The sequence below is a fragment of the Astatotilapia calliptera genome, chromosome 14, assembly GCF_964374335.1.
Source record: "Astatotilapia calliptera chromosome 14, fAstCal68.1, whole genome shotgun sequence".
Lineage (NCBI taxonomy): Eukaryota > Metazoa > Chordata > Actinopteri > Cichliformes > Cichlidae > Astatotilapia > Astatotilapia calliptera.
In genome coordinates this window covers 3677397-3704609 of record NC_137435.1, presented here as the reverse complement: position 1 = coordinate 3704609, position 27213 = coordinate 3677397, and the positions used below count along the sequence as shown (strand labels likewise).

The 27213-nt window shown below is 44.4% G+C and overlaps 1 protein-coding gene across 6 annotated transcripts in view; it reads right to left on the bottom strand.

Annotated features, from left to right (window-relative positions):
* The window catches only part of actn4 (actinin, alpha 4), a 55359-nt gene that overhangs the window by 2760 nt on the left and 25386 nt on the right, over positions 1 to 27213 (bottom strand). Inside the window, exons 2-21 of one of the 6 annotated variants that reach the window (XM_026193688.2) lie at positions 17860 to 17974; positions 17277 to 17396; positions 14860 to 14946; positions 12904 to 12991; positions 12037 to 12115; positions 11801 to 11882; positions 8338 to 8423; positions 6925 to 7017; positions 6694 to 6819; positions 5774 to 5878; positions 5290 to 5437; positions 5053 to 5203; positions 4097 to 4205; positions 3809 to 3949; positions 3446 to 3628; positions 3008 to 3142; positions 2398 to 2577; positions 2022 to 2168; positions 1612 to 1644; positions 347 to 427 (exon numbers count right to left, since the gene is read on the bottom strand). In XM_026193688.2, the coding sequence (XP_026049473.1) occupies positions 347 to 427; positions 1612 to 1644; positions 2022 to 2168; positions 2398 to 2577; positions 3008 to 3142; positions 3446 to 3628; positions 3809 to 3949; positions 4097 to 4205; positions 5053 to 5203; positions 5290 to 5437; positions 5774 to 5878; positions 6694 to 6819; positions 6925 to 7017; positions 8338 to 8423; positions 11801 to 11882; positions 12037 to 12115; positions 12904 to 12991; positions 14860 to 14946; positions 17277 to 17396; positions 17860 to 17974 (2289 nt within the window). Of the gene's footprint in view, positions 1 to 346; positions 428 to 1611; positions 1645 to 2021; positions 2169 to 2397; positions 2578 to 3007; positions 3143 to 3445; positions 3629 to 3808; positions 3950 to 4096; positions 4206 to 5052; positions 5204 to 5289; positions 5438 to 5773; positions 5879 to 6693; positions 6820 to 6924; positions 7018 to 8337; positions 8424 to 10994; positions 11081 to 11800; positions 11883 to 12036; positions 12116 to 12903; positions 12992 to 14859; positions 14947 to 17276; positions 17397 to 17859; positions 17975 to 27213 lie in introns of all 6 variants that reach the window. The other 5 variants (XM_026193689.2, XM_026193690.2, XM_026193691.2 and 2 more) reach the window with 5 other exon arrangements.

Sequence of the window (27213 nt, the reverse complement as noted above, 5' to 3'; positions counted from 1 at the left end):
TGTAATTGTTCAACCTGCTTATCCAATTTTATTTTATGCAATTATGTCGAAATAGTTTCTTTTCATTTTTGTCCATTTCAGGCTGTTTCTGGTTACTTTTTTTTATTTGCAATGCAAATTTTTATGGCTTCAAAACATCAACCATTTGTAGCCGGTGTGGAAAAAATAAAATCAATTAAGCTACAAATGTTGCTAGATGCTGAATTGTCTGACTTCTATATGTCAGTGTATAAAATCAGTAAAAGAAACATCGATTGTGATTGGCTGAATGTGGCTGTGATCTCTGCGCTCCTGCTCAGAGGCCGATGACGCCGGCTCTCCCTCCGTCCAATCCTTGAGCTCCTACCTGCTTGTCCTTCTCCACATCGTAGCCCAGACTGATCAAACAGGCCTTGAACTCCTCGGCCATCAGGGCCCCGCTGTGGTCCTGAGATCAGCCAAACACCCAATGACAGAGCACCGCATCGTGAGGATGAACCAATCGTAACACAGGGATGGTGGCGGTGGAGGACAGTGACCATGAGATCCACAGCATGCAGGGAGACGATGAAGACATGGAGGACGAAGGGACACACATTTATGGATGTTTAGACAATGTCGCCACACACACACAAACCCCCACACCCACTCAAGAGCTGTGATGTTCACAAACTGTCACTTTTTAATCTCCACCAATCACGAGCGTGAGTGAATAACAAAGACAGATGATCCCGGTCCTCTTCAGTCCAGAGCAGCTTGCATTCATGGACACAGCAATGAACTGTTGTGGTTTCACAAAAGACTTTCACTCAGAGATCCACTGTTTTAATGCAGTTGTTACCTTTTTATGCTTATTTTTTATGCATATAATTATGATACATGTTAAGGCCTCAAAAATTTAAAAATTAATCTATATTTAAGGGAGAACAAACCTCAGTTTCAAAAACTGTGGTTTCGTCTCTGCAGCATTTTTAAATGTATATAGTTCAGAATTTAAATAATTAGCAAATCACTGCATTCAGTTTTTATTGAAAACTGACAATGTTCCCAAATTTAGAGAAAAGTATCCATGCAAAGACTGAAATGGGGTCAGCGGGTTGCTACAAGTGCTTTCTTTGTACTGAGTGCGAAGAATAGTTCCAGTGTTGTGTCGTCAAGAAATAAACACACTGATGTGACGAACAAAAAGACTGACGGGTGAGTGACCACCGTGTCAGATAGTGGCATGAATGAGTGACACACACAGAGCGGCATGAGATGGTGAACGATGGCGGTGTCGTCCTCCTCTCTGACAGCTGAGAGCTTTCAATCATCACGTTTAAACACAAAAAATGACATCTGGTAGGTTTAGTTTAGTTTTTTTAAATGCAGAAAACAGCGTTCCAAAGGGATGACAGACATCTGCAGGTTTGCATGTCCAGTGAGGGGAAAAAGACCAAGTGCAACCCAAAAATAACACATTTCAAACCAAATGTAGCATTTCTTAGCCGATTTAAAACAAGTAGCCTTTTGCTAACTGGATGTTTCCTCACTCTTCACCCTCCTGGTAAAAGCCAGTCACCATCCGTGCCTTTTTTAAATTTCACCAACACCGCCTGTGCTCGCGAGTGAAACATCAGGATGAGTACTTACATGTCTGGCTCCTCTCTCACCCCCATTTAAGGTCTAAACATCCAGTCAGTCACATTATAAATAAACAGGAAAAACAGAGGCCAAATCCTCACACTGAAAACTGTTCAGGAAGTCCAATTAACCACAACTAACCCACTGCTAACGACTATACTCTACACAGACAAATACATAAGATGCTTGGTGCATCATAGCTGGTCTACACCATCATGTATTGTATATGTAATGGTAAAAATCATTAAACGCTTCATATTTATAATTTTTAGATCAACACATGAAACAAAAACAGGGTTTCTCCTCAGGTTTCACTGCCAACCTAAACGCCCAATACTCTGTAATACTGTGAGGTTTGATAACAGGGTAACAGAACAGGTGTAATAAATAACCCGTGAGCGCAGAGCTCGGGCCCTGACCTTGTCAAAGTGGTTGAAGGAGGCGCGGTACTCGTACAGCTGCTCCTGGCTGATGCCCTTGGCGTCACGCGTCAGGATCTGGTTCTCGACCTCGTTGATGGTTCTGGCGATGGTGGTGAGCAGCTGCTCCCAGCCCACCCGGAGGTGCTGCAGTGATGGGGCGGGGTTGACAGGAGAGGTTAAGAACTGAGATGCGAGAGAGGACTCGGGTTTGACAGTGTCCTCAAAGGTTAACACAAAGCATGAGCTCGTTTTGTTACAGAGCTCATGCACACATTATGTCAACACAGCTGTCCTACTTTCAAACATTTTCATTTGGGAAGTGAAAAAGACTTCATTCATTCATTGCTGAAGGTTTTGTGCGCGTTTGCGTTACCTCCATCGTGTAGGAAGTGTACTGGTTGTCGAAGATGAGCGCCTCCTGGATGTGTTGGTGGTATCCCTCCAGCTTGTTAATTTCGGGTGTGTATGATATGATGCTCTTCTGGTATTCCTTCAGGTTGGTCAGCTGGTCCTCCAGGGTGCCGTTCATTTCAATGGATATCCTGCCAATTTCCTGCCAACACAAACACACAAACACCTGAAACGCTGACACTCGAACATATTTATAAAAACAAAAAACACTTTTCTAAATAAACTTTTCCAAATGACTGTAAGATTTTTTTTTCTGTAAGGATGCTGAAGAGTTATCATTTACGGTTCCTGAACTATGAATAGACGAAGTACATTTCATTCCTCCTGCTCTCAGTAACGCAGTGTGCATGCACAGTGACGATCTAATCTAAACACAAAGCTCATGGATACAACATCTACAAACTGAAGAGCTCTTCAGGCTGTGGGTAAATCCTGCACCCTGTCTTACATTTGCTCTGTGAGTCCGTGTTTCACAAAGTGTCTGCAAAGTGACAAACTGCACACAGCTGAGCAAACGTGAAAACCTCGACATAATGCTGAGCACGTTGTGACTGTGGGGGCTGATCAGTTACCTCCATTTTGGCCTGGATGTAAGCGCCAACCGTGTTGGCCTGAGTGGCGAACGTGGCTCTCAGAGTGTCGTTGGAGTTCTGCTTGTTCAGCTCTTCCTGCAGGGCGTTGTCACGCAGTGGCACCATAGCCATCGCCTGCAAATGCACACAAAGAAGAATTAGAAACAACTGCACCCACACAAACGCACAAACATGAAGCACCAGCTGCAGAAAAACATTCAGTCACTCAGCCTGTAGAGGGCAGCGTTTTTAACACACTGGACAAAAGGTTCTTCTTCTATGTAGGGTTCACCGGGGAAAAAGCTTTTAAGAGGAAAAATCTGCGCTGCGTCATTAAAGCAGCAGACAGCATTAATAGTTTACTGCTCTGGCATGAATGAGCTACACGTTTATTGCCTTAAAACGATTAACGTCAGCCTTCGTTAAACAGCAGCTCACCTGTTCCCACTTGCTGTTGATGCTCTCAGGTGTGATGGAGGTGTACGGGTTTCCGCTGCTCAGCTTGATGCCGTTGCTCTGGGCGATCTTCTGCACCTCGGACTGGATGGACTGGATAGCCTCGCGCTCCTTGTTGGCCTCGGGCAGGGTGGACTTGAACTGCTCGTGGGCTGTGATCAGACCCTGAGAGAAGGAGGAAAGAAACACGTTTGCTGGGTTTTCCGTTTTTGTGGGATAAACGCAGCTCTGTGGCTTTAAATAGTAAACACTGGAACGTTTCTTTGGCTCAGTGCTGGACCTCCGCTGTATGTTTCATATGCTGCACTTGTTTATTCACCACTTGACTTCCCAGTTCCCAGATACCTGGATCTCCTCAATGTTGTGGACGATGAACATGTCCTGCAGGTCCTCCATAGCTCCCTCCATCCAGTTGTTGAAAGGTGCCGCTCTCTTGGCGTACTCCAGGTACAGCTCATCTATCGACTCCAGCTGCTTCTCTGTCCTCTGTCGGCAGGAAAACAGAAGACGGCCTTATTAAAATACATTTCAATACATTTTAAAATACATTTGATATTTCATTGTGTCAAATGATGATCCTGTCAAAATCCTTTTAAAGCTCAAAAGGTGCTGCACAAACAGGCCGAATCGTACCTCCAGTGACTCTTTGCGTTTGTGGGTGAGGGCTCCCAGGACGTCCCACTGATCGCAGATCTTCTGACAGCGAGCGTTGACACTGGCGGCATCGTAGTAGTCCAGTTCACTGGAAAAGGAAGAAAAGAAAAAGGGGTTTTCCTTTGTCGAGCACTTCTCATGATCAGATTCACTTTCAGACGCACTTCTTTCTGTTAATCGACACCATCTGACTGTGAGGTCAGATTTTGGACGTCAAGTCTGGTTTAAAATTTTAGAGAGGGGAAAGGCATCAGGCGACTGCTCTGAGTCTGTGTCGATCAAACCAAAGTGACCTGACAGAAGCCTCAAAGCTGCTTCTTTATTCTGAAAAAATGCACAGGCGTCTCCAAAGAACACCGGAGCTGCTTCTTCACCACTTTGCTCTGTAGTTTTGTCCATTTCTGACTGAAATGTGAATTTAATGCAACTCGAGACGATGTTAAAGGAAGTTGTGAAAATAATGTGAGTGTTGGAAGAAAAAGAAGAAAGAACTGAAGTTAAAGTTGTTTGCCCCACGGGCGGTACATCTAAGAATTCAAATGAGAACAAAACGAATAATACTCCAACTGTGAAAAATGATCTGCTGGAACGGATTATTACACACCAGCAGCTTCGGGCAGCAGCACAAACCATCAGTAAGTTTCAAAATTTAAACTTGTGCATATTTAGCAGCTTCATTACTCAGAATAAATGAACCCTGACGTGGAGACGAGAGCCATCGGGAGCTAGCAGCAAATGATGCTGCGTGTTTCACCTCACAGCGAGGCGCAGGTACTATGCTGACCACAAACCCACGTGAAAGGAAAGAATTATCACAAACTGTGAAGAATAGAGCTGCCCGACCTGCTTTGTGCGTTTATGCATGAAAGAAGCCACGAGGAACATTCAGGAACCGATGCTAATGAAGTCAGAGATGTTAGCGGCTCCACTCTTACTTGAGCTCCTGCGCGATGGCGGCGATCTGCTCCACTCTGTCCTGGTGGGCGGCCAGGTCGCTCTCAAAGGCCTCGTGTTTCCGGAGCAGCGCCTTGACTTCTGACAGGGTGCACGTCTCATAGTCTTTCTGGGTAAGCATGGCCTCCTTACCTGCATGCACAAAAGCCTCACTTATTCAGAGACGAGCATTCTGGCGTCGTGAAGACGTTTGCTTCACCGCGATGGAATTTACATACCGTCGGTCCAGGATTCATGGATGGCACACTTCTGGTGGAACTTGACGGCCAGATGCTCCAGTCTCTCCAGACGCCTGATCTCGCTGAGGATCCACTCCTCGTAGCCTTTCTCTGCTCCTTCCAGATTGTGCCACGCTTTGTTGATGTCCTGAGAGCAAACAGCAAGAGTTACTGTAGAGCAGAAACTCCAAACACAGTAAAACATCTCATACGTGCAGAAAAGTGTGAAAGAGGTGGTGTGAAACTGCTGTAATATTTACAAGGGAACTTAAAGCTGGATTGTTTGTTAACAAACACAGAAAAGTAACTTAACACTGACTGTGTTAAACTCACTAAGCTATAACTGAATCAGTTTTTACACCAATCTTTAGAAATCCTCTGTTAGCGTGCGACAGGCTGCTTTGCGACTGATGATAATGAAGTTGTGTCGCGCAGCTTCAAGTGTGGTGTAACTTTTCCCATCGACTGTGTGCGAGTTTCATACCGACACCATGCGTCCTTCTGACGGCATGAAGGCAGGTCTGTTGCTGAGTCTCAGTTTAGTCTGCAGAGTGTTGAAGCTGATCTCCAGCTGGCATTTCTCTTGGACCTGCAGACAGGAACATCTCAGTGTCACTGGACACATTCAGCAGAGGAAAACCAACATTCATATGTGAGAGGGCACAGCGCTCTTATATGGCGATGCCACCAGGACAGATACAAAGGTTCCAGCGATTAAGAGCATAAACTCTTCAAAATGTTATCTGAAGTCAGAGCAAAGAAGCCGAAGAGCTGTTCATCTGTACGGGTTAAATGGACAAGACAACCCCTGCTGGTCACTGGAAAGAATGCAGGTTTAGAGAACCTGTGCATTTTCAGACATAAAATCAGAGCATTATAAGCTAAATGCATAGAATAAGGTCTTGGGAAAAGGGCTCGTGCTGCCACGCAGTGTGGGATTAACACACTATAATAACTGGTTCATGTGAATACACAGTATACAACTCTGCCTCAATTTAAATGCTTATAATAAAAGGCTGAAGAAGCTCTGTGCAGAGAGAGGTCAGAGTAACATGTGAGAAAATATTTGCAGAAACATTTTCCAGCAGACTCTGAGCCATTTCTCCTTGTTTCCTCTCCAGAGGGACACAATTATAACAAAAATGAACAAACACTGATGAACCTCAGGGACACAAGCAACCACTCTGCAGAAGCTACACCATGAATGAGTTTAAAAACCCAGATTTTAAATGTCAAGAAGAATAATATTATTTTGGAAGAAAACAAATATTGAACACTGAGTAAGATTAATCAGATTAAACTTTCCACTACAAAGATTTGGGTCTGGCAGGCGATCCAGGAGTTTGTGAGCCTTTTTTCTTTGTTTAGAAATGCTGAGAACAGTTCACGCGAGGTTTTCTATACCTTGGGTGGTTTGTGCACACAGCGGTAGTCTCTGAAGTCCTCCTGTTTCACCTGCATGTCATTTACAGTCTTCTCTTGGGTTCGGTTCTCCAGCCAGGGGATGGTCCGACGGATCCACTCCAGGAGCTGGAGGCAGAGAGGACAGTGGTGAAAACAGGACAGACGAACGGGTCGTCCTCCTTTCTCCAAAGTCTGCCGTGCAAGTAAAAGATGGCATGTTTCGATACTCACATCACTGGCCAGTTTCTCGTAGTCCTCCATCATTTGCTCGTTCTCCTGGTTGACAGCCAGCACTTTGCAGATTCGATTTGCGGCTGTCTCAGCCTATTAGGAGGGAGAGTGATGAGTGGAGCTGGACATGACTGGATAAAACTCCATCAGAGTCTACTCTCTGAGCTCAAAGCTTCATAATAAAGTCACTAAACTGAGCTTCAAAATAAGTGTCTACCGCTGCTTATTAGTACCTCAGCCTGGCCTTTCATTGCAGCTGTGACAAACGCATTTTTGCTTTTCAAATCTGTGCGCACACTCCACACGCAGGCAGTGAGGGAGGAATGTCGAGCCAAGTTTAGGCACGTGTTATTTAAAATAAGGCAAAAACGCCAATGTAGGTCAAACCAGGGCTTAATATGACTGCTACAAACATGCTCCAGCTCTCGATGGTTAGTTCAATGTGCCAAAGTCATTCTGTGTGTATTTAAAACTTCATGCATCTCCCTTCAAAACCTGGGAATCAGTGCTTCTAGTTACAGTTCATGTAGCGCTGCAGTCCACGTCAGTGCGTCTGCCTAGGATATTACACTACTGTACCACTGAAATATAAAACACAGAATTTGATAAGCTGATTCAAGGTCATACCTACTGTACAACAAAACATCTGCATTTATGCTGCTCGTCCAATAAGCTTACAGGCTATGCTTTCACCAGAATATAAGACACAAGTCATATCATGTAAAACATTTAGAATAGTTTGAAAAGTGTTAATAGCTGAAAAGAAACTTGAGACATCAGCTAATGTTTCCCACAGTAATGAATCCAGACCGGTCTGGTTTCTCTAAACCACATCAGCAGCATGACCACCGGCGGTTTGCCGCTTTCCCGGAGGAAGAATCCTCGTCAATATAAAGTGTTTCATGTTCCAGCTGAGATATCCATAAATCGAAATCTGTGCATGATCTCAGTGGAAAAGAAGAAATTTAAACGTCAAAATCACCCACAGAAGCATGCATGGAAAGCAATCAGTGCAGGTGACCGCCGAGTTTAAGTCCAGCCCATAAAGTCTGGAGCATTTTGAGGGAAACAGCTGATGTCCAAAGAGCCGAGACAGAAGCACCAAAAGTTCCCATCATGCTCCTGCTCCGTTTCCTGTTCTGCAGATAATATTTGACTGAATTTGTATAAAACCATAAGTGCAGCTGAACTGTTGGATCGAGCGAGGAGAAACGCAAAGCAGCTCAAACTTCCATCTAATAAACGCTGGGCTGGAATTCCAGCATGTTGCTGTGATTTCACCTCTGATCTTTTCACACTCTAAAAACTTTAAATAACAAATGTGTTTTACCAACGATGGAAACTTTGGTGCATTTCAGGGTTTTTCTTCGCAGCGCTGAGTGTTAATGTGAGTCTGACGGGTGAGGAGCTCACCTTCTGTGCGCCAGAGAAGGCGTGATAGAAGCAGGAAACATAGGTCATTATGGCCTTCTCATCCGGCCTCAGCGTACCCACGATGTCTACGCATCACCCAGCAGAACAGAGGGAGAGAGAGAGACAGAGTGAAGCCAAAGCTACCCAAAGCTACACTTTGATTGCCCCCTGCAGGATGTGAGAGAAAGCTGAGTCAGGTGGGGGCGACGTTGAGGGCCCCCTCGTTAGTGCCACAGCTTGGAGCGCCTCCTGTCACCAGGAAGTGAGGGCCACCAGAGGAGTCCTCTGGAAGGGAATCGTGGGACGCTGGAGCCACAAGTTCAAGTGTGGGACACAAACAGGCATGAACTGCTTAATCCAGTCACTCAAAGCGGTTCATTCACCATCTGATGGAGGTCACTGGGTTCACTCAGCAGGGCAATGATGTCAGCACACTGACTGACTAATTCTTCTTCATCTTCAGAGTTCTATTCTCGTACTCAACTACAGCGTCTTCATCAACTGCAGGTGGAAAAATATTCTCAAATAACCAAGTGAACAAAATGAGAACGCAGCACAGCGACTGGTGAATGAAAACGCTTCCTGTGAACTGGAGCGGGCGCGATTTGTGTGACGTTGTTGAATAAATTACGATGCTGGCAAGAGCAGTAAATGTGGACGTTTCAGAGTTTGTGTTTGGTACAAACGCAGCGGTCAGAGAGCTAACGCACATAACTCACCAGCTAAAAACAAAACCTGAACTCGTGCCCATTTCTGACACACACACACACACACACACACACACACACACACACACCTCGTGAGACTGCAGAGGAACAAACAAGTTCTGAATGAGCCAGAAAATTAATTAGAGGAAGACGAGCAAACAAGAGACGCATCGATTGGCTTCCTGTCATGGGCCCAGAGGGAGGGGGGGGGGAGGAGGAAGGAGGAGGAAAAACAAGAGGGTAACGAGAGGACAGGGACGAAGATGATTTAATAAAATTTATGACAGACCCACTATGAATCTTTAACATCATATTTACTTGACTTTATCAGAGACATGCATGATTTGAAACCAAACTTTCTCCACAATAGGAGTTTTTACTTATAGATTTGTCTCGTGCACATTATGTTAAAAGTCTAAATTTCACTTTGAGCTGCAGGAATTTGATTCTGGAATTTTGAATTTAGCAGTTTATGAAAGTGTACAGAGTAAAGTGGTTTCTGGTCTTTGTGTTTGTAAAGACTGAGCTCGTGAGCCTTCCTGTAACATCTAAAGTTTATCGACTGATATCATCCGACTAGCTCCTTTGATTTTTTGCACGTATATTTTTATCTCGGTACATATCGTTCATTTCATTCTGCACATAATGCAGATTTTATTCTGTCTGTGTTATTCATCGTTATTAGTTCCTGCCTTTGTTTCAGCCCCGACTCTGCAGGATGGTACTCCAGTTTTGCCGTACTATTGTACAGACGTGCTAAAGGTAAAGCAGAAAGCGATACGCATCTAAAGCTTTTCAAATAACAGTTCGATAAGGTCACAACCTGCAGTGCCAGATGGGCCAAAAAGCCCGAGAGCTGCTCTAAAAAGGAGGAACTCCATCATTTAACGGGGCGGGTTCACTTCTTTGCATGCCATGTTCTCTGAATATTAGGAAGTGACAGTTTTTCCAAGCCAAATCTTAACAATAGCAGCCAACATGAACTGGAACTACCTTTTCTTCCTACATGTACATGAAAAAAAAAAAAATCTGCAAACAGTTATAATGAACAACAAATAGGAATGAAGTTGTGCTTCTGCATTTAGACGCTTTGTGGATGTAAAGGTTCGGTCTAACTTCCTCCCAACAGTGAAAAACTGCCAAAAGCAGTCTGATGCTAAATGTGTTTAAATTTGGTATAAGAGAAGATGTTGCATAGATCCTAATATGCTTCAACTCAGTGAATACACAGCTCAGATTAAAGCAACGTAGCTGGTGCATAACTGAATATTCTCATTTTGAGTTTGGGTTTCATTTGGCTGAGGGAACTGTTCCCTCTGGATCTGTGGAGAAAGTTTTTGGATCATGGTCAGACTGGCAGAAGAAAATGAACCCTGATGAACCTCAGTGTGATACATGCTAAAAAGCTAACAGGGTCTCCTTTAAGAGGAAGTGAAAGCAGTGAGATTATCCTGAGGAGAGCGCCTCAGACCTGGATGCTTTTAGTGGTGGGAGAAAACAGAAACGTCCTAACGGTGATCGTATATTTCAGCATTTTGTTTGCTGGCCTTGTCCTTTTGTTTCCTGGAAGGACTTTATTTTAAAGGATGGGGACTTCCACATGTTGAATCAGAGGTTTCTGTTCATTTTGTTTTGATTTTTAGTTTTTTTTCAACCACAACTGTTCAAAAATGTAAAAATATCCATGGGAAAAGTTCCATCTGACAGATTTTAGCTAAAAATAAAACTAAACGCAGCTTTAGTCCACAAACTCATTTCTGTACGGCAAACATTTACCGCTTTCACCAGCATGCTAATGTTGAAATCGTTTGCGTGTTTGTGTCCCCACAAACCCAGCGTCCCAACAAACCCAGCGTCCTGGCTGTCGAGACAGAGCGTGGCCATGCTGGACAGGAAGCAGCACCTTGTTAGTAAAAGGAGGTTAAAGGTTGACGTTGGCTCAGAGGGTACCTTCTGTGCTCCAGAGAAGGCATGGTAGAAACTGGACACATAAGTCATTATGGCTTTCTCATCTGGGCGAGCAGTGTTCACAATGTCTACAAGTCGGGGGGAGACCATGGTTATGAAGACACACACATACAGGCAAGACACAGGACAAGTGATTACACAATTACAACAAGACGCACACAAACTCATTTAACGAGCTGCTGTAGCTGCCAACAGCCTGACATGCAAACAACAAATACAACGACACACACACACACACACACACGTAGACACACACAGCTCAGGTACAGTTAATACACAACTTGGATTTCTTTCTGTAGAGTTTGAAGCAAAAAGAAAAAGTGGCTTGCTATGACAAGAATGGATCCTGTGAAGGAAACGTGGATGTTCAACATGGTCACACATACAGATGAACACAGGAGGAGGAGCAACGTCGATCCTGAAGATGCCTCGCGTGTCCTGTCACCGAGAACCCGAACACGCTTTGGAGATCGGGCACATTTACATGCACACAACGCGGCGACAAACCCCGTGCAGGTCAGCGTGGAGCTACAGTCACATGTACGTGCTGCAAAGACGGACTCCCAGGAAAAGTCACGTAAACTCCTATTTGATGTTACAGACTGGTCAGAAATGACAAACTGTGTCACTGTTTTAAAAAAACACCTGGTTCACTTTTGTCACACCACTTCCACATCTTACGTTATGAACAGTCACTTTGTTCTGTGCACGTAAACAAGCCCGTGATGTTTTAACACACGCAGTGACAGATCCGGCAGAGACGCACAGATCAACAGCCGACTTATTACCTTCTGCGTCCAACATCTTGGGGATGTCCAGGTGCTTCTCAGCCACCTCAAAGGCGTTGTTCAGGTTGGTTACAGGATCATCCTAAACAGCAAATCACAGACGGCAAACAAGCCAGTGAGTCGCTTCAGGCATTTGTAACACAACTTAACAACAGATATGAAAGCATTTCGATTCACCATGTTTGACCCAAAAACTGAAATATTTGAAGAGAGTGGAGGAGTGTGAAGCTGTTCACCTTTCTGAGGCTGTCGTAGTCGATGAGATCAGGTCTGTGTCTGTGGATCAGAGCGTTGAAGGCAAGACCGTCCTTCCAGCTGTTGGAGAGAAAAGACGAGTTCGGGGTGAGGGTGGAGGTGACGCTCACACATTTGCTGCATTACAAGTCGACATTATCGGCGCCGTGAACAAAAACTGTCCCGATCTGCCGCCGGGACCAAGATCCACATCTCCACTGTGACACTGAACTTAATTTATGAACTGATCTGAAACTAAATGAACTTCATTAACATTCTTTTCGAGCTGAATTTGGGTGAAAGATGGTTTGATTGATTATATCTGGACGTGTTGCATGTGATACATCATCATCAGCTGCTTCTGAATTCCTTCTCACAGTTTTTCATATTGAAACAGAGAGAAAATAATCACATTTGTCTATTTACAGCACAGTTGTGCCATGTTGCACTCTCTCCATCAGGGGGCGCCCTTTCTACACAACAGCAGCAGATTTGAGGTTTCATGTAAGCGTTGAACACCTGAGCTGAATCCAGAAAGGTTTAGGGAAGTATCTGCGTGCGCCTGTGTGTGCGCCAACTCAACTTTTATGCTGAGTTTAAGAAACTCTCAGATCAGTATTTTTCATATAAAGGAAAAAAAAAAAAAAAAAAAAAGAACACTGGACAGCTGCTCACATACCACACTTAACCACAAACACATTTCATCAATGCCACTGGAGAGTTTCACTGTATCCGCAGGATTCCTCAACTGGATTCTCTCAAGGTTTTGTTGGTCTTTACAACACAATATTACTGTGTGTGAACTGCTTTCATCTGACAATAGAAGCCTTTAAAAACGAGTCCAACGTAAAGCCCTGTGTGTACGTTACCTAATGTGGAAGTTCTGCACATTGACATTCTTGTAGGGAGCCGTCTTCCTCTGGCACCACAAGAGTAGACCCTCTTTGGCAGAGGTCTCTGCAGAGAGAGGAGAGGAGGAGACAAGAGACGTGATCAGTCGGAGCACACGGGGGGAAATGTCTCTGTGTAACCCGTTCATGCGTTACGCCTGTTGTTCTGCGTTGTGTTCTGGCGTGAAAGTAAGAGGCAGGAGACAGTACTGAGTCTTTGGCTCTTTACTGCACATCTGCAACACAGAAATATGCGTTCGATCTGTGTGTGTCATGCGACTGCCAGTACACCTCTCCTCCGGCCATGCTGAAAGGAGCTGTGACCGGGGCACACATGCACGCGCCTACGTCACCACGCAGCGCACACATGCACATGAACGCACACAGACTCGGATCACACAGGTAGGAGAGTGAGATGCAAAAATGACATATTTAATCCAAAAAAAGAAAGTGTTTTGGGTGAAATTCACAAGTATTTAACACATATGTTACATCTGCATCACATTCATTCAGCTGCTTTGACCGTTTGAGTCGATTAGCCTTGTGCAAGCAGACCAAGAAATACCCGAGGCCGTTTTCAGCGTGCTAAATATAAACGGCCACGGTGCTCATGAGCAGAATTGAAAATATGAGGATGTTTGTGTTTGCTTTAGGTTCCTCCACACACACTGACAAAATATCCGCCGCTAATATGGAGAATTACTCCAATGACTTCTAGCAGCCCACACCCACCGCAGCTAATTCAACTCAGACTCTTTTAATTAGCCTGCAGAGTCAGTTGTGCTCAGAGAGGAGAAATGAACCTCACCTCCACATTTATCAACACAAAGCTAACACACACGTTAATGCACAAATGAGTCATCGGCTGGTTTTACTGTCAGAAAGTTCATCAGGACAGATTTGGGCTGTTGGGTTGACTCTGTGGGACTAAACTCGAATAATTAACTCATCAGTATTTAAACTATTTACTTCTAAACCTGCTCTGATAACATGTAAACAGCACATAACCAGGCAGAGTTAGAACTGTGCTGCTAGCAATATGTAGTTTAACGTGATCGGTCTTGTTTCAGGCACACCCGTTTCATCTTGGCTTTATTTCATCGTGTGTGTGTGTGTGTGTGTGTGTGTGTGTGTGTGTGTGTGTGTGTGTGTGTGTGTGTGTGTGTGTGTTTCCACTTCCTACATGCATATCAAGCCCGTACATCTGTAACTGCAGCAACCTTCAGGGCTTAAAAATGAAGCCAGTGCAGAAGTGCCAGAATCTGCAGTTCCTCTAACTTTAGGTCGGCTCTGAAAGAGAGTCGATCCCCACAGACTCCCATGATGCTCGAGTCCAGCCATGAAAATAACATTTTTACAGCCTGCTACAAAAACACTTCTGTGCTCTTTAGCTCAATCTCCCCCTAAAAACAGATGCACAGCGGGTGAATTTTTAAACTGCTCGTTCTTAAAGTGTTTCTAGTGTAATAAAGCTCTGAGTCACAGGTGAATGCCAACAAAGGAGCCACTACCTTAGGCTAGGCCTCAGCCAATGAAGTCCCTAAATTAGAGCTCTGGAACCTGATTTTGGATGTTGGTGCCTTTCTGAGAATTAAAACGATGAAATTATCTGGTAAATATAAACTGCTGCAGGTTTACTGCACTCAGGCTGCCCAAGATGTCGGTGCTCTACTTATTTGTAGGTAACTTGTAGCCTCAGTTGTCAGTTATCTGCATTTCTGGCTGCAGCCACAAGAAAGTGCAACTTTTCCAAGTGGTCTATAAAAGCCTGCTGCAGGTCTTTGTCAGTCAGCTGGCCTGAAAAACCTGGCTGGGAGCTGAACTTTAGAGAGTTTGATTTTTTTGGTTTTTATTTAAGTGATGGATAAAAAAAACGAAGAAAGAAGAGAGCGAGGTGCGACAGTTTTCATGGATATGAATAACAGGAAGCTGCACCTTCTACAGAGATGTCCTGGATGGCGAAGCGGAGGATGATGGTCCAGATCATTCCCAGGGTCATCTTGGCGTTTCCATCCACGATTTCTATGACACACAGACACACACACAACTTAATCACTGTGTTTCTCTGTTACACCCCAAGAACCGTAGTTCTTGTCCATCACTGCTGTTTTTACAATCCTACATCTGCTGTTCCATTTAATAATGCCAGCACACCCACTCACAACTACGCTTAATGTGTAACGGCTGCTGAGTCTCTGCTAATTCCAGGGAAAGTGTGATGCTCAAACAAAGATTTCTTTCATAAAAATCAGTGAAATCTGGGGAAAGATGACTTTTTACTGGCAAAGGCACATAATGACTGTTTAACGTGTCGTGTCGGTTAAACAGGGAGGATTAAATTGATGAGGAGGGCAGATTATGTGAGTATTGTGTGGATAATTTAACATCAGAACTTCATCTAACAAATAAATTCATTGTTAATGTGAATAAATGTAAATCCTGGCAGCATCGGAACTGGAACATTCTCCAATACGGTTTTCAGAGTTTGGCCGGTGAACGATGACGGTTACGTTAATGAGCAGATTCCACTCTTTGTTCTCAGACATTCTTAGAGGTTTTATCAGTCCTGTCATGCTTTCTCACAGACACACACTCAACTTGGAATTTGTGCTTTTATTGTAGGTTCACATTCTTTGTGGTTAATTTCGTATCCACCTTCAGCTGTCAGCAGATTTAAATAGTAAATTACAATTAAAGCGATGAGGCTCCGCCTTTTCCCTTCTTACAATAAAGGTGTATTCACACCTGCACTTCAGGTTCAGGTAAATCACACTTGGCTGGTTGTGATTCATTTGGCTGCTCAGGTGCAAAACAAACAGCAGCGGTGAAACCGTTCAGAGGAGGATCAGTCCGATCCTGGTGTGAACAGGGACGCGAGGCGCACTCAGTTTCAGCTAATCTTGTAGCAGCAGCTAGCTAGAAAATGACATGCTTCAAGTTTAAAACCCTGGGAAACAACTTTTCAATTTGAAGAATCTGACCAGGGAAAGTGTGCACTGAGCATCCTGACAGAGGGTTTTTCCCTCTTCCATCTGCTACGTTTGCATTTTCCTCTCAGTTTCCAGCCGACGACCTTTAACGGGCTGCTGCTTTCACAGAAGGCCGGAGTGTGTTTACAGCGCGCAGTGTGCGCGCCATACTTTGTGTTCAGTGGTCACCAGTATCAGCAGCGTCATGCTACAGGAATGTCATGGTTGCTCTGATAGTAGGAGAAAGGTCAGCGTCCTGCAGCCGACACACACACACACACACACACACACACACCGCCCTCAGTCAGCAGGATGAAGATCGGTTTGACAGACATGTATCTTACCAGAGTTTCTTAGCAGAGGTTCTATCAGCAGAAGCTTAACGATGAAACGTCTCATTAGAAAAGCGTGTAAAGGAATCAGGGTGACATGTAGGAAATGAGAAGGAGTTGACACAATGCAGTGTGTGAAGTGACCCTGTAGTGTTATTGTGCCGACACTCACAACTTCAGCTGTGAACTGAAGCATGTTTTCAGCACTTTGTGGAATTAGCATTTGGGGGGAAAGACATGACCACTGAAGCCAGCCTTCAAGCCCCTCCCCCAGTTTAGCAGACAAAACAACTGCCAGGTGGTGTCACCAAGATGGCTGCTGAGTGGAAAGACCTGCTTCTGCGAGGACTTGGTAAAAGTGTCACTGCGCATCAAATCAATCGCATGTGAAAGTTCACAGCTGACCACGTCACCTGTTACGGAACGACTTAAATGTCTTATCAGGGAAATTATGGAGAGCCAGGAGTGACAAAATGAATTAACTAAATACACTTAAATACACCATTAAATAATTAATTAAATGCTCGTTCATTACATTTAAAACATTTAATAAATTATTTAACGGCATATTTAATTCATTTTGGCCCTCCTGGCCCTCCTTAGAAAATACAGTGTCTTTAAATAAATACAACTCAACTCTTTGGATTGAGGGAAATTTTGGAGCGCGAGTACCAACAAACCATACCTACACCTCATAGTCTGAGCCCTGTTTGTCCGGAGCTCCCTGACACTGTTGCATACCACAGCACAGTGAGCACAGCTTTGATAGAAAATAAGGAAAAAAGGAAAATCTGCGTCTACATTAAAAGGCCTTATTAGTTTTAACGTCTTCCTGCTTTGAATCGCTTTCACTCACATTACAGCTGCAATTAGTGGCTCCCATTTAAGGACCATTAATGAGCCGAAGCTCACCACTAAGTATAAAATCACCACGAATGTTCACTTTCAGCCACGCTTTCAAACATTTAAGCGAACCGCTCCGATTAGATCTGCAGTTAGTGAGAGTTTTAACTTCACACTCGTGCCGGCAGTGACGTGAATGAAGGCTCACCCTCTGCTCCAATAGACACCAGCTTGACTCCCTTGCTGGCGATGAAGTCCAGGGCTTTGTTTACATTGTTGATCTTGTGGACCCTCATCTTGCCTCTTTCAGGTTTGGGTAACCGTTCGCCTGCAAACACACAGGAACAGAGAAAAGAGCCACTTAGCTGAGGTTGAGCATGTTTCCACGGGCAACATTCAGGGAGGTTTAAGTTACAGCAGCGACGCCGGCTTCACTTGAAACTGGAGTGAGTTTGAAAAGGAAGCCACATCTGAGCCCAAACGTCATTAGTGAATGACAGCAGCGCTAACACAAACAGCTCCACTGCTACAAACCCAAACCCACTGCTGTGTCTTTAAATGCCTGCGATTAATACTGATGTCGGAAACTGGGCGACGACACCCCGGAGATGCTGTGCATCGTCAACATCTGAAAATATTTTTCCCTCTCATTGAGACCCACAAGTTTTTCTGCGGCTTCTGTGTGACTCACTCCAGAAACACTTCATTATTGCAGACGTTTAATTAAAAACTTGTACACCCGCCCTAATTTTCTGACGACTCCGGCTCTCTGAGGTCGGACGGTGACTCACCGGAGATGACCTCGAGCAGCAGCATGAGTTTGAGCCCATCCCTGAAGTCCTCCTCGATGTTTTCGATCTGCGTGCCGGCCTTCCGCAGGTGGGAGTTGCACCACGCCGTGAACGTCTGCGCGAGAGCAAAGGAGGGAGAAAAAAAAAAGACAATTGGGGTTATTTGCAGCCCGGGTCAAAATATTTGTGTAGCTTTTATAATAATAAACCACTTTGAATAGTGAATGAAAGAAAATGAAATTCAATGGGCAGGAAGGGAGGTCAGGGAGACACTTTGATAAGACAGGAAGTGCAGGGAGAAACACGACGTGAAAGTTTAACTACATGTCACACACGAAGATGTGGAGTTGGCATTTCAGTAGCAAAACACTTCATGCATAGTTACCCTACAAAGTCGTTTAAGCTAAAAAGACAGAAAACTAACCAACCCAGCCCCATCTTGGCTCTCAGTGTCTGACGCTGCTGTCATTAAAAGGTCAGCACACAATGCCAACGATCTACTTTATTATTTTTACTTGCAATCAGACGGACATCTGAGTAAATCAGCAAATCATGCACATCCACCGCTGCTTGGAAACCGTGTATTGGTTTTTCTGGTTAGCCGTCATTCTTTAAAAACACATTAGAGGTAGGCACGCGACTGCAGATCCTGCAGCACTTTTTTTAAACAAAATTTTGTCACATCACTCTCCAAACATCTCAATTGCAGCACAACATCAGACTGTCTAACACACTTGGACGCATTCATCTGTTACATGACTCATTATGCAAGTTGGGGAAAGTGCGTAAAAATGCCAAGAGACTAAAATACATGGAGGTCGAGCATGCACACTTTCAGCAATGGTGCAAGCAGAGATTGAGGTCAGTATTTTTTGTCATTGTTCAAAACAGAAAAACTGTAATTTATGTACTTGGGAGATAAAAGAGGCAGTTTTAAGCAACACGAAAGCTCTGGAGATGAAATGTAGGTGTAGCTTTACGAGGAACTGTCCAGTAGGAGAAGTGACGGTGACAGGGAAGACCTTCCAGCAGGAAGGGTTTGACAATAAAGACATAAGGTAAAACAAAAGGAAGCACAGCAACAACCTGTATGTTAGTGTTGAATAAAGTTTAACAATAAAAATAACTGAATCTAGCTTAAAGTGGACCCATCTCCAGAACAGGCCTCACTTAACTCATACTGACTCATACCTTCTTCTGATTGGCTGACACATGCAAACAGCAGGTTTTTTAAAGTGGGTGGAGCTTCTATGCTCACAGTCAGAGTTGTGTGCCCACATGACCTACATGTTATCCCCCTTTACCAAGCAAGAGCCAAGACAGGCCATGTTTAGTGTGAGCACCCATCAGTCTAGCAGTGTTTGTATCTATGTGCAAGATCATTAAAATGGCAAGTGCTCGTTAAATGAGAAATATTGGGAAGTTTATTTTTGTAATATGCTGAAAATGTCCCAAAGCTCAGAGAAATAACTGGTGCACATGTTTGTTTAAAAACTAAATAACCTAAACATCTAAGCATGAAGCAGTCTAATCCAAGTATGTGCATCAGCACACTTGGAAGGCAGCACAAAATCCAGAATGTAAACTGAGACTCAGACGGGACACACAACAGACACACAACAGACAACTTTGATAACTTCCCAGCTTTAAAAAGGGACTTGTGCTCATTTCCAGTATGTCTGTTTTCAGCCTTGTGTCTGTCTACAGTAGCTTTGCATGATTCACAGCACAAACTCATTCTGATTTGTCTCAGACCATCTTGCACTCTTCCTGAAATGAGCTGTTAAGCTCCTCCCCTCTGACGAGCCAGCTTTCTTCTGATTGGCTGCCCCTCGTACAAAGAGGGTTTAAACATCAGCTCACAAGGATTACGTCAACAAATGGTGATATCAATTTTCAATCTGTGGTCATATTTAATGAGCCTCCACCAGAGTTAACAGTTTGTATTTAAAGTCTATCAGCCCACTTCACCCACCCACACTTCCTTTACTCCACGTCTCCTGAGCTGTGTGTTCATAAACATTATGACAGGGTGCTGCTCGCCGCCCTGCCCCTTTACCCGCTATCCCACTGTGGATACTGGCACAAAGCACCCATTGAGCCTCTTGGATAATGGCACCCTTCAGCCCCCCGTACACTCCCTCAGCCCGCTCCCACTGCCTCTCCCTGACCCTCCCCCAGACCGCCCGATACCAACCCCCTCCACCCGACACACACAATTACACAGAATGAGGCCGAGGACAGAGAGGAAGGAGGAGGAGGAGGAGATACATTTCACATAAACAAACGGACATACAAACAAGGTTGGTGGGCAGGAGGGGGAAGAGTGACAAAAGACAATGCCCTCGCTAACACACAATGCAGGAGGAAGTGGCACTGCAACGACAGGAAGTTACAGCTCGGTTTAACACAGAGCAGACAATCAGAGCGAAGATGCATTCATCACTGGACGCGGCTGTCAGCTGTCACCAAGACGCCGCACCGGAGCCACGAAGCCGGCAAACTGTCGTCATCCAAACATATCAACAGTTTACTCATTTTCTAATCTTTCTCTGCAACACAGTCCAGCTTTTGAGAGCGTATTTCACCTCGCGCTCACTCAACGTTTCACAGTTTGAAAATACTTTACACAATGCGCCTTGCAAAGCCCATTTCCCATCATTCATACAGGGCTGATGTCTGGCATTCCTTACAGAGTCCAAGTGGTGCACACAACATCTACAAGCGCACACCTGTGCTTTGCAAAGTAAAAGAAAAAAAATGGAGAGTCTCCATTTTCAACCATTTCTACAAACGTATTATTCAGTCCACCTTAAACTTAACAAATGTACTTCTGGGCACCCGAGTAAGTGCAGTGCCGTGTTAGAGGCCACATTCAGGCTACGAGCTGTTCTCTCTGCTCCACTCTGTAAAGTTAATGTATAGTTGACTGAAACTAAACCAAATCCAAGTGTAGAGAAAAAAATACACTTTTAAACCAAAACTAAAAGACTTTAGAAATAACAGAAATCGAGCTGCTGTGCATGTGTCGTGTGATGGTCTGAGACGCGTTTGTACTGAAATAACTGCTCTATGTTCTCACTGCGGACAAACAGCACCTATAACAGCAGTGAAAAGGAACAAGAATGCAATACCGAACTGAGCTTGTACTAAAAAGAAACCAGGAAGCCCATAAAAGACACTATATGATCTTTCTCAGTTCTAAATTTAAAATAAGAACTAATTAAAAACACCACCCACCCACACACACACACACACACACACACACACACACACACACACACACACACACACACACACACACACACACACACACACACACACACACACACCCACCCACCCACCCACCCACCCCTCTGAATGGCTGATTCTGTGAGGACGTTTTACGTGAATGTGTTCTCTATTCTCAGTGCCTTAACGAAACCCGAATCTGAGCCTAAACTGAGTTCAAAACCTGTAACAGTTTTCTGAAAGAAGTTGAAAATAATAAAAAATAAGAGCTGTACAAACAGTTCAGACGTTTCTAAAGTTCATGACTGTCTAATGAGTTTCTCAAACACATCTGGGCACGCTGATGTTTCATTTGTTTTAATCGGCTTTGGTTTCCTGTTACAAATGACTCTCTAGTGAGTTGAGAAACGGTAACCCGGGACGTTTGATTCTCGTTTTTCATTGGTTAGCATGTGTGAGATGCACCTGGGCAGGTGGAGAAAAATGGCGTCTGTGTTGAAGCAAACTGAAAGGCAGTGATGGTCTTCTCCTCTATATGCACACTAAAAAAAATAAAAGAGCTCCATTGACAGTAAAGTCTATTTTGCTGATGTCATCATTCTTGTGACAGCAATCACTCTACTGGCAAAGTAGCATTCGTGGCCTTCCTCCAGGGTCAAAGGTCAGACCTCAACAAAGCATTGAAGGACTCTTCAGCCTGCTTTATCTGAATTTAAAACAGCCCTCCAGGCTGGTCCATCAGGCTGTTGCGTGTCTGTCATAGTTCAGGTCTTGTTTTGTTTTTTTATAGTGGACACACAAAGCCTGCCTCTGGCTGAGCGAGGCCATTCACTGACAGCAAGGAGTGGAGCTGCTGAGAGGATCTTACAGGCCGATGTGAACCACGCTGAGAGGACACTATGCAAGAAAAAGCAGCTACAAGAGCTTTGCCGTCCATTCACCAGCAGGCTGATGAAAGTCCACTGAACCTAACCAGACATGTATCGTCTAACTCTTGGATGACATTTAAATGAGCGTTTAAAATGCAAAATGTCAAAAGCGGCTTGCACATTTGCGTCTTTTATCCCCACAGTTGGGCGTCTTTCATGCCAGCGGAGCTGGGTGTAGTGTACTTGAAGGACTGGCTAAATTTAAAGGTAACAGAGTGCCAGCGAAGCCTGTTAAACCTGTCTGTGTTGCCACACACAGCAGATCAGATCAGAGGATTTCTGACCTGAGCCGAGGACACGGATAACCAGCTGACCGCCATGCAGGTCTGAGATGAGTAATGCTGGATCTCCGTGGTAAGACGGTTTACTTTTAAAGGCATGAGGGCTCTTATCCTCTACCATCTATTACATAACTTTAGCAGTATGTGTTGGCTTACTGCCACTCTCACCTTTACATGTTACCAGAGTAACAGAACTATGAAACTATGTAACAATATAGATTTTTCTTCGTCCCATTTATTCCGCATTTTAGCCCAGAAACAAAAATATCCGTTAGTGAGTGTTACCATCAGTCGTTTATCCTTCTACCACACCATCTTTAATGAACGGTAACTTCTTTATTCATTTAATTAAAACTGATGGGACATTGCAGACAAATACTGTCATCAGCTGTAGGGATTCATCGACCCCACTGAGTCGCCACTCTATTTTTCCTGAACCAACAACTCCAGTGTCTGATTTTGGTGTGTGTGTGCGTGCAGCCGAGTCATCAGTGTAACCCTCAACAGTCTCTCATGTGCGAGGCTACAGGGTCAGAGGACAAAGCAGAAATTCATGCATGTGAGACAAGTGAAAGCATGCAAGCTGTGCACAGCGATGCTGTCCATCACCCTCGTTTACATGCACCACTCCTTGGACAGGAATGTTTTTAAGAGACCAGAATTCAATATCCATCTGCATCACCTACACACACAAAAATTCCAGTTTTGCTGCCGACTTCAACTCAACTTCAAGCGTGCGCACACACACACACACACACACAGCAATTATCTCCACACCCTTCTTCTAATGAACGTGCAACTTTCTGACTACATACCACACACACAGCAGTGTGTGTGTGTGTGTGTGTGTTCTCTATATCACACACCCTTTTTCTTCCCAAAACTGATGAGCTCACTATTAAAGCAACCACACACACACACACACACACACACACACTCTCCATCAGTCTCGTACCTGCTGGGGTCTCATGATTCATGTATTTCACATCTCACACTCTCATGATTAAGACCCCTCCTCTCGAAACACACACACAGTTTATAAATATACACGGAGAGCCTATGCAGAGGTGGTGAAACCACACACACTCCATGTCAGTTAGATTTTCTCACACCCTCCTCCTGTACCGGCAGCAGTCAGCGAGTAAAACAGGCTTCCAGCCGGGCAGGCTCGGACATGCAGTGAGGTGAGCTCAGAGGAGGAAACAGAGCTGTTTGGTGGCAGAAACGCTGAGCTGATGTGCAGTTAACCATCCGATAACACGACTGTTACGTCTAGAGCCAAGCATGCGTTGAAGTGTGAGGCTCAAACATCAACAGATGGTTCTTTGCTTTCCGTGACTTCACAGATAGTTTTACACCTTTTGTAGCAGCGGCGTTCACCTGCTGCACCGTTTCTCCTGCACAAATCTATGCCCAAAATCAAAAATCACTATTATTTAACTCACTGATTTAATACAATACAAATCAACTTTTTAAATTAAAAAGGGGCTGAATTTAAAACCTGCTAAAGCCCGGGGAGGGTTTGGACTTCTAAGCCTGCGTTTGCAACCTAAAAGTCAAATAAATAATAATAATTATTATTTTTATTATTAGAATAATTCTCGTTTTAGTATGGATGGAGGCCAAAATGGTAACTAAATGTAACTGCTCATTGCTCATTTTTGCATCAACAGCTCTGTTCATTAAAACCCTGAAAAGAGGAAATGAAAAAAAGCCAGCACGACTTGGAGAGATGAGAAAGTGACTCAGCAGTACAGCGATCAGCTGTGTCAGCGTGAGAATTGCTAAAATATTGCATGCTGTTGCATCCGGTTTGCAATGATAGTTAAGGTAAAGATGCTCTTCCTTATTTTCTGAGTCATGTATAAACTGCAGCAACTGCAGATCTGAAATATGGAGCAAAGATTTAAGTAACGGGGGTGGGGGTATGTACGAGTATCCTCCTGAGCCACAAGCGCCGGCTTCAGGCTGCTCTAGATGTTTTTCTTCCAAACCGTTCAGCTCATCTCAGGCGGCGGCTGAACCGAGGGGCTGCACAAAGGCCCAGTGTGAGACAAACGGCGCTTATTTTTTAACTGCGAATCATGCAAAGTACTCCAGCAGAGTCCAAGAATAAAAATAAAGAGAAACGAGCAGAATAGGTCCACTTTAAAGGGGTTATACGTGGACCTGCTGGCAGGAGGTACGACCTCAAGGAACTTGGACGGCCCCATAGAAGTCTGGACCGGCTGTACCAGACTCTGCTGGGCCAAAACCATGCTGGCCTGGCCCTGTGAATAAAGCTCAGTAACTAGTCTGGCCTGGCCTGACACAAGGCCTCCTATTCTTAGATGCACACCAATTAAAAAAGGGCTGTGGCGTGTGACACAGCAGTGCTGCTACTGCTGCACACACTTCCTCCACTTTGTCCGTGTGACAGTTTGCTTTGTGTGTGAACTCAATGAGTAAACAATCTGAATGTACATGTTTATTCTGTCAACACATACGGACCAAAAACAACAAAGCCTTCATTTAAGAACATCAGGACAGCCGTGCTACAGTCAGAGTGGGAAACTGTGCCGTCCCACAGGAGCCACGGTCGGAGGAACCTGGGAGTGTTCCTAGTTTGAGGACTAAGACAAGTGAGAAGGAGGAACCAGCCTGAAGCTAAACGAGTGAACAGCTGTTTGCAGATCAACACTTTCCTGAGGCTGATAGAAACATTCAGACAACTGGCAGCATCTCCGACTGTGAAACAACAAACGATAAAGATCAAGTGGGATGCAGTGCCAAAGCCAGGTGTAACGCTTCTACAGGCAGAAGGAAAGCCGGCCGAGATGCTCGTAAATACGCGCGGTCATCGGACTTCTGCTAATCGTGACAGCGAAGCAGAGCAAGAACAGAAGGACGACGGAGCGGAGCCCTGCTGCAGAGGTTCCTCCGGTCTCATTATCCTCTCAAGTCTGGACAGGTGATCATTAACATGTGTGCACACACACAAACACACACAGACTGAGGCAGCCTCCCTCGTGTGCTGACAGGTAGTCAGTAATGTAAGGACAATCTTTCACCACGGCGCACACACACCTCCCAGAGGGAGACGACAAACATGTAATTGCCGTGCGCTTCTTGGCCGGCCTAATGCCCCCTCAGATATGCCATTATGTGAGTCAACAGCTCAACGCCAACTGTTTTCAACAAGCACCATCGCCTGCGTTCAGTCAGACACACAGACTCTCTGGAGGGGCCTTAATATAGCAGCTAACAGAAACAAAGGAAAGGGAGGATTAAGGAGAGGAGGTTAGGAGGGGAGGGCAGAGGAAATGGAGAGGAGGGGGGTGCAGGCAAAGATCAAGAACGGGAGGAGGAATAAAGAGGCAATAAAAATGTGGGAAAAGATGGAAAAATGTTGCTAAAAAACAGAAGACAGACAATCTTTTATCTGATTTTGCCCACAAGAGGCTGAAACAAAACCAACTCAGAGCTTCAGATGGTGCCACTTTATCCATCCATCCCCGGATTTAAAAAAAGCACACAAAAAATAAATTTAAAAAAACACCCTTAATTAAAAAGTAAAGTAACTTTACCATTACAGTGAGAAGCTAAATGAGGGTCACAGATGGGTGAATGTGGGATAAGAGGTTTAAAAAAAAAAAAAAAAAAAAAAAGCAATCTGGTGGGATGAAAGCTGAAGAGGACAATCAACAGATATTTATGAGAAACAAATGAATAGAAAATTAAAGGATGCAAGAAAAGCAAATAAATGAATAAAACGTTTTATTTGAAGTTTCCCCCTACTCTTCAGGAAGCACAAAAGTCCCGCCCGGGCCTTCGTGGACCTGAGATCTCTGCCGCCGCAGGACAGAGGCTGAGATCATCGTCATTAACCAACCGGAGCAGACTGAGGAGACTCTCCCTCCACAGGGAAATGCACACTTACAGTTTTAATCTCTTACATGGAACGAGCATGTTTCCCTGAAACAATCAGATGTGCCACGCACGCCAACAAACAATCTACTTCAAACGAATTTTGTTTTACACCAGACGACGTCTTCGATTTACAGGCCAGATTCCCCTCAGTCCTCCAGCAAGCTGTGCAGGAATCTGTCCACTTAAAAAACACGCTGCATTATTAATGACCACTTAGTCTGATTGGCTGGAAGTCTGGATGCGGGTTAATCTCATGGAAAAAAACCCAATAATAAGAAAAAGTAACAATGAGGAATTATTATTGGATCCTTTTTGGAAAGGATTTTCAAAAGCTGAATTTGTTTCTGCAAAGGTGCCACACAACTCCCTTCATAACGACTCTGCAGGGTCTTTGTGTGTGACTGGCTAATGTTAGCCGTCTGGCTCAGCTCGCTTTCACTAATTCAAGTCACAGGAGCAGGTCGTCTCCTCTTGTGCTTGTGCAGTTGGTGCAATTTGGAACATTTCTGGAGTCATTTGACAATAATATGACCTGCTGTAACAGCTGTGCTACAGTTTTTTGGAACGAAATTCTATTATTTTATTAGTATTTATCAGCCAAATCGGCATTAATTTGCAGGTGTTTCACGTCTAGCTAATAAGATAACTTTCTGGCCCAAATGCAGTCAGTGGTCCAAAGAACCAACATCTGGGCGACTGAAATGCTAAGCAGAGTCCTGAGATCCACAGATTGAGTCATGCATGCTCCATCAAAAGTGTGAGTGAAAAGAGTAAGATGCTGCTCGTCTCCCTGCAAATAACATTTTACCCCCCAACAAAAGCAAACCACATGTAAATGTCACTTCTTTGCAGCTATGTAAACAATGATGAGTAACACAGCTTGTGCTTGGCTGCAATGCAAACTCAAACTACACAAGTTGCATACAGCATAACGTATAGCAGGGTGCAGTCAAGCTTCTGAGTATGCATCATCTGACATTCTGTTATGCAACAGTTTCTTTTAC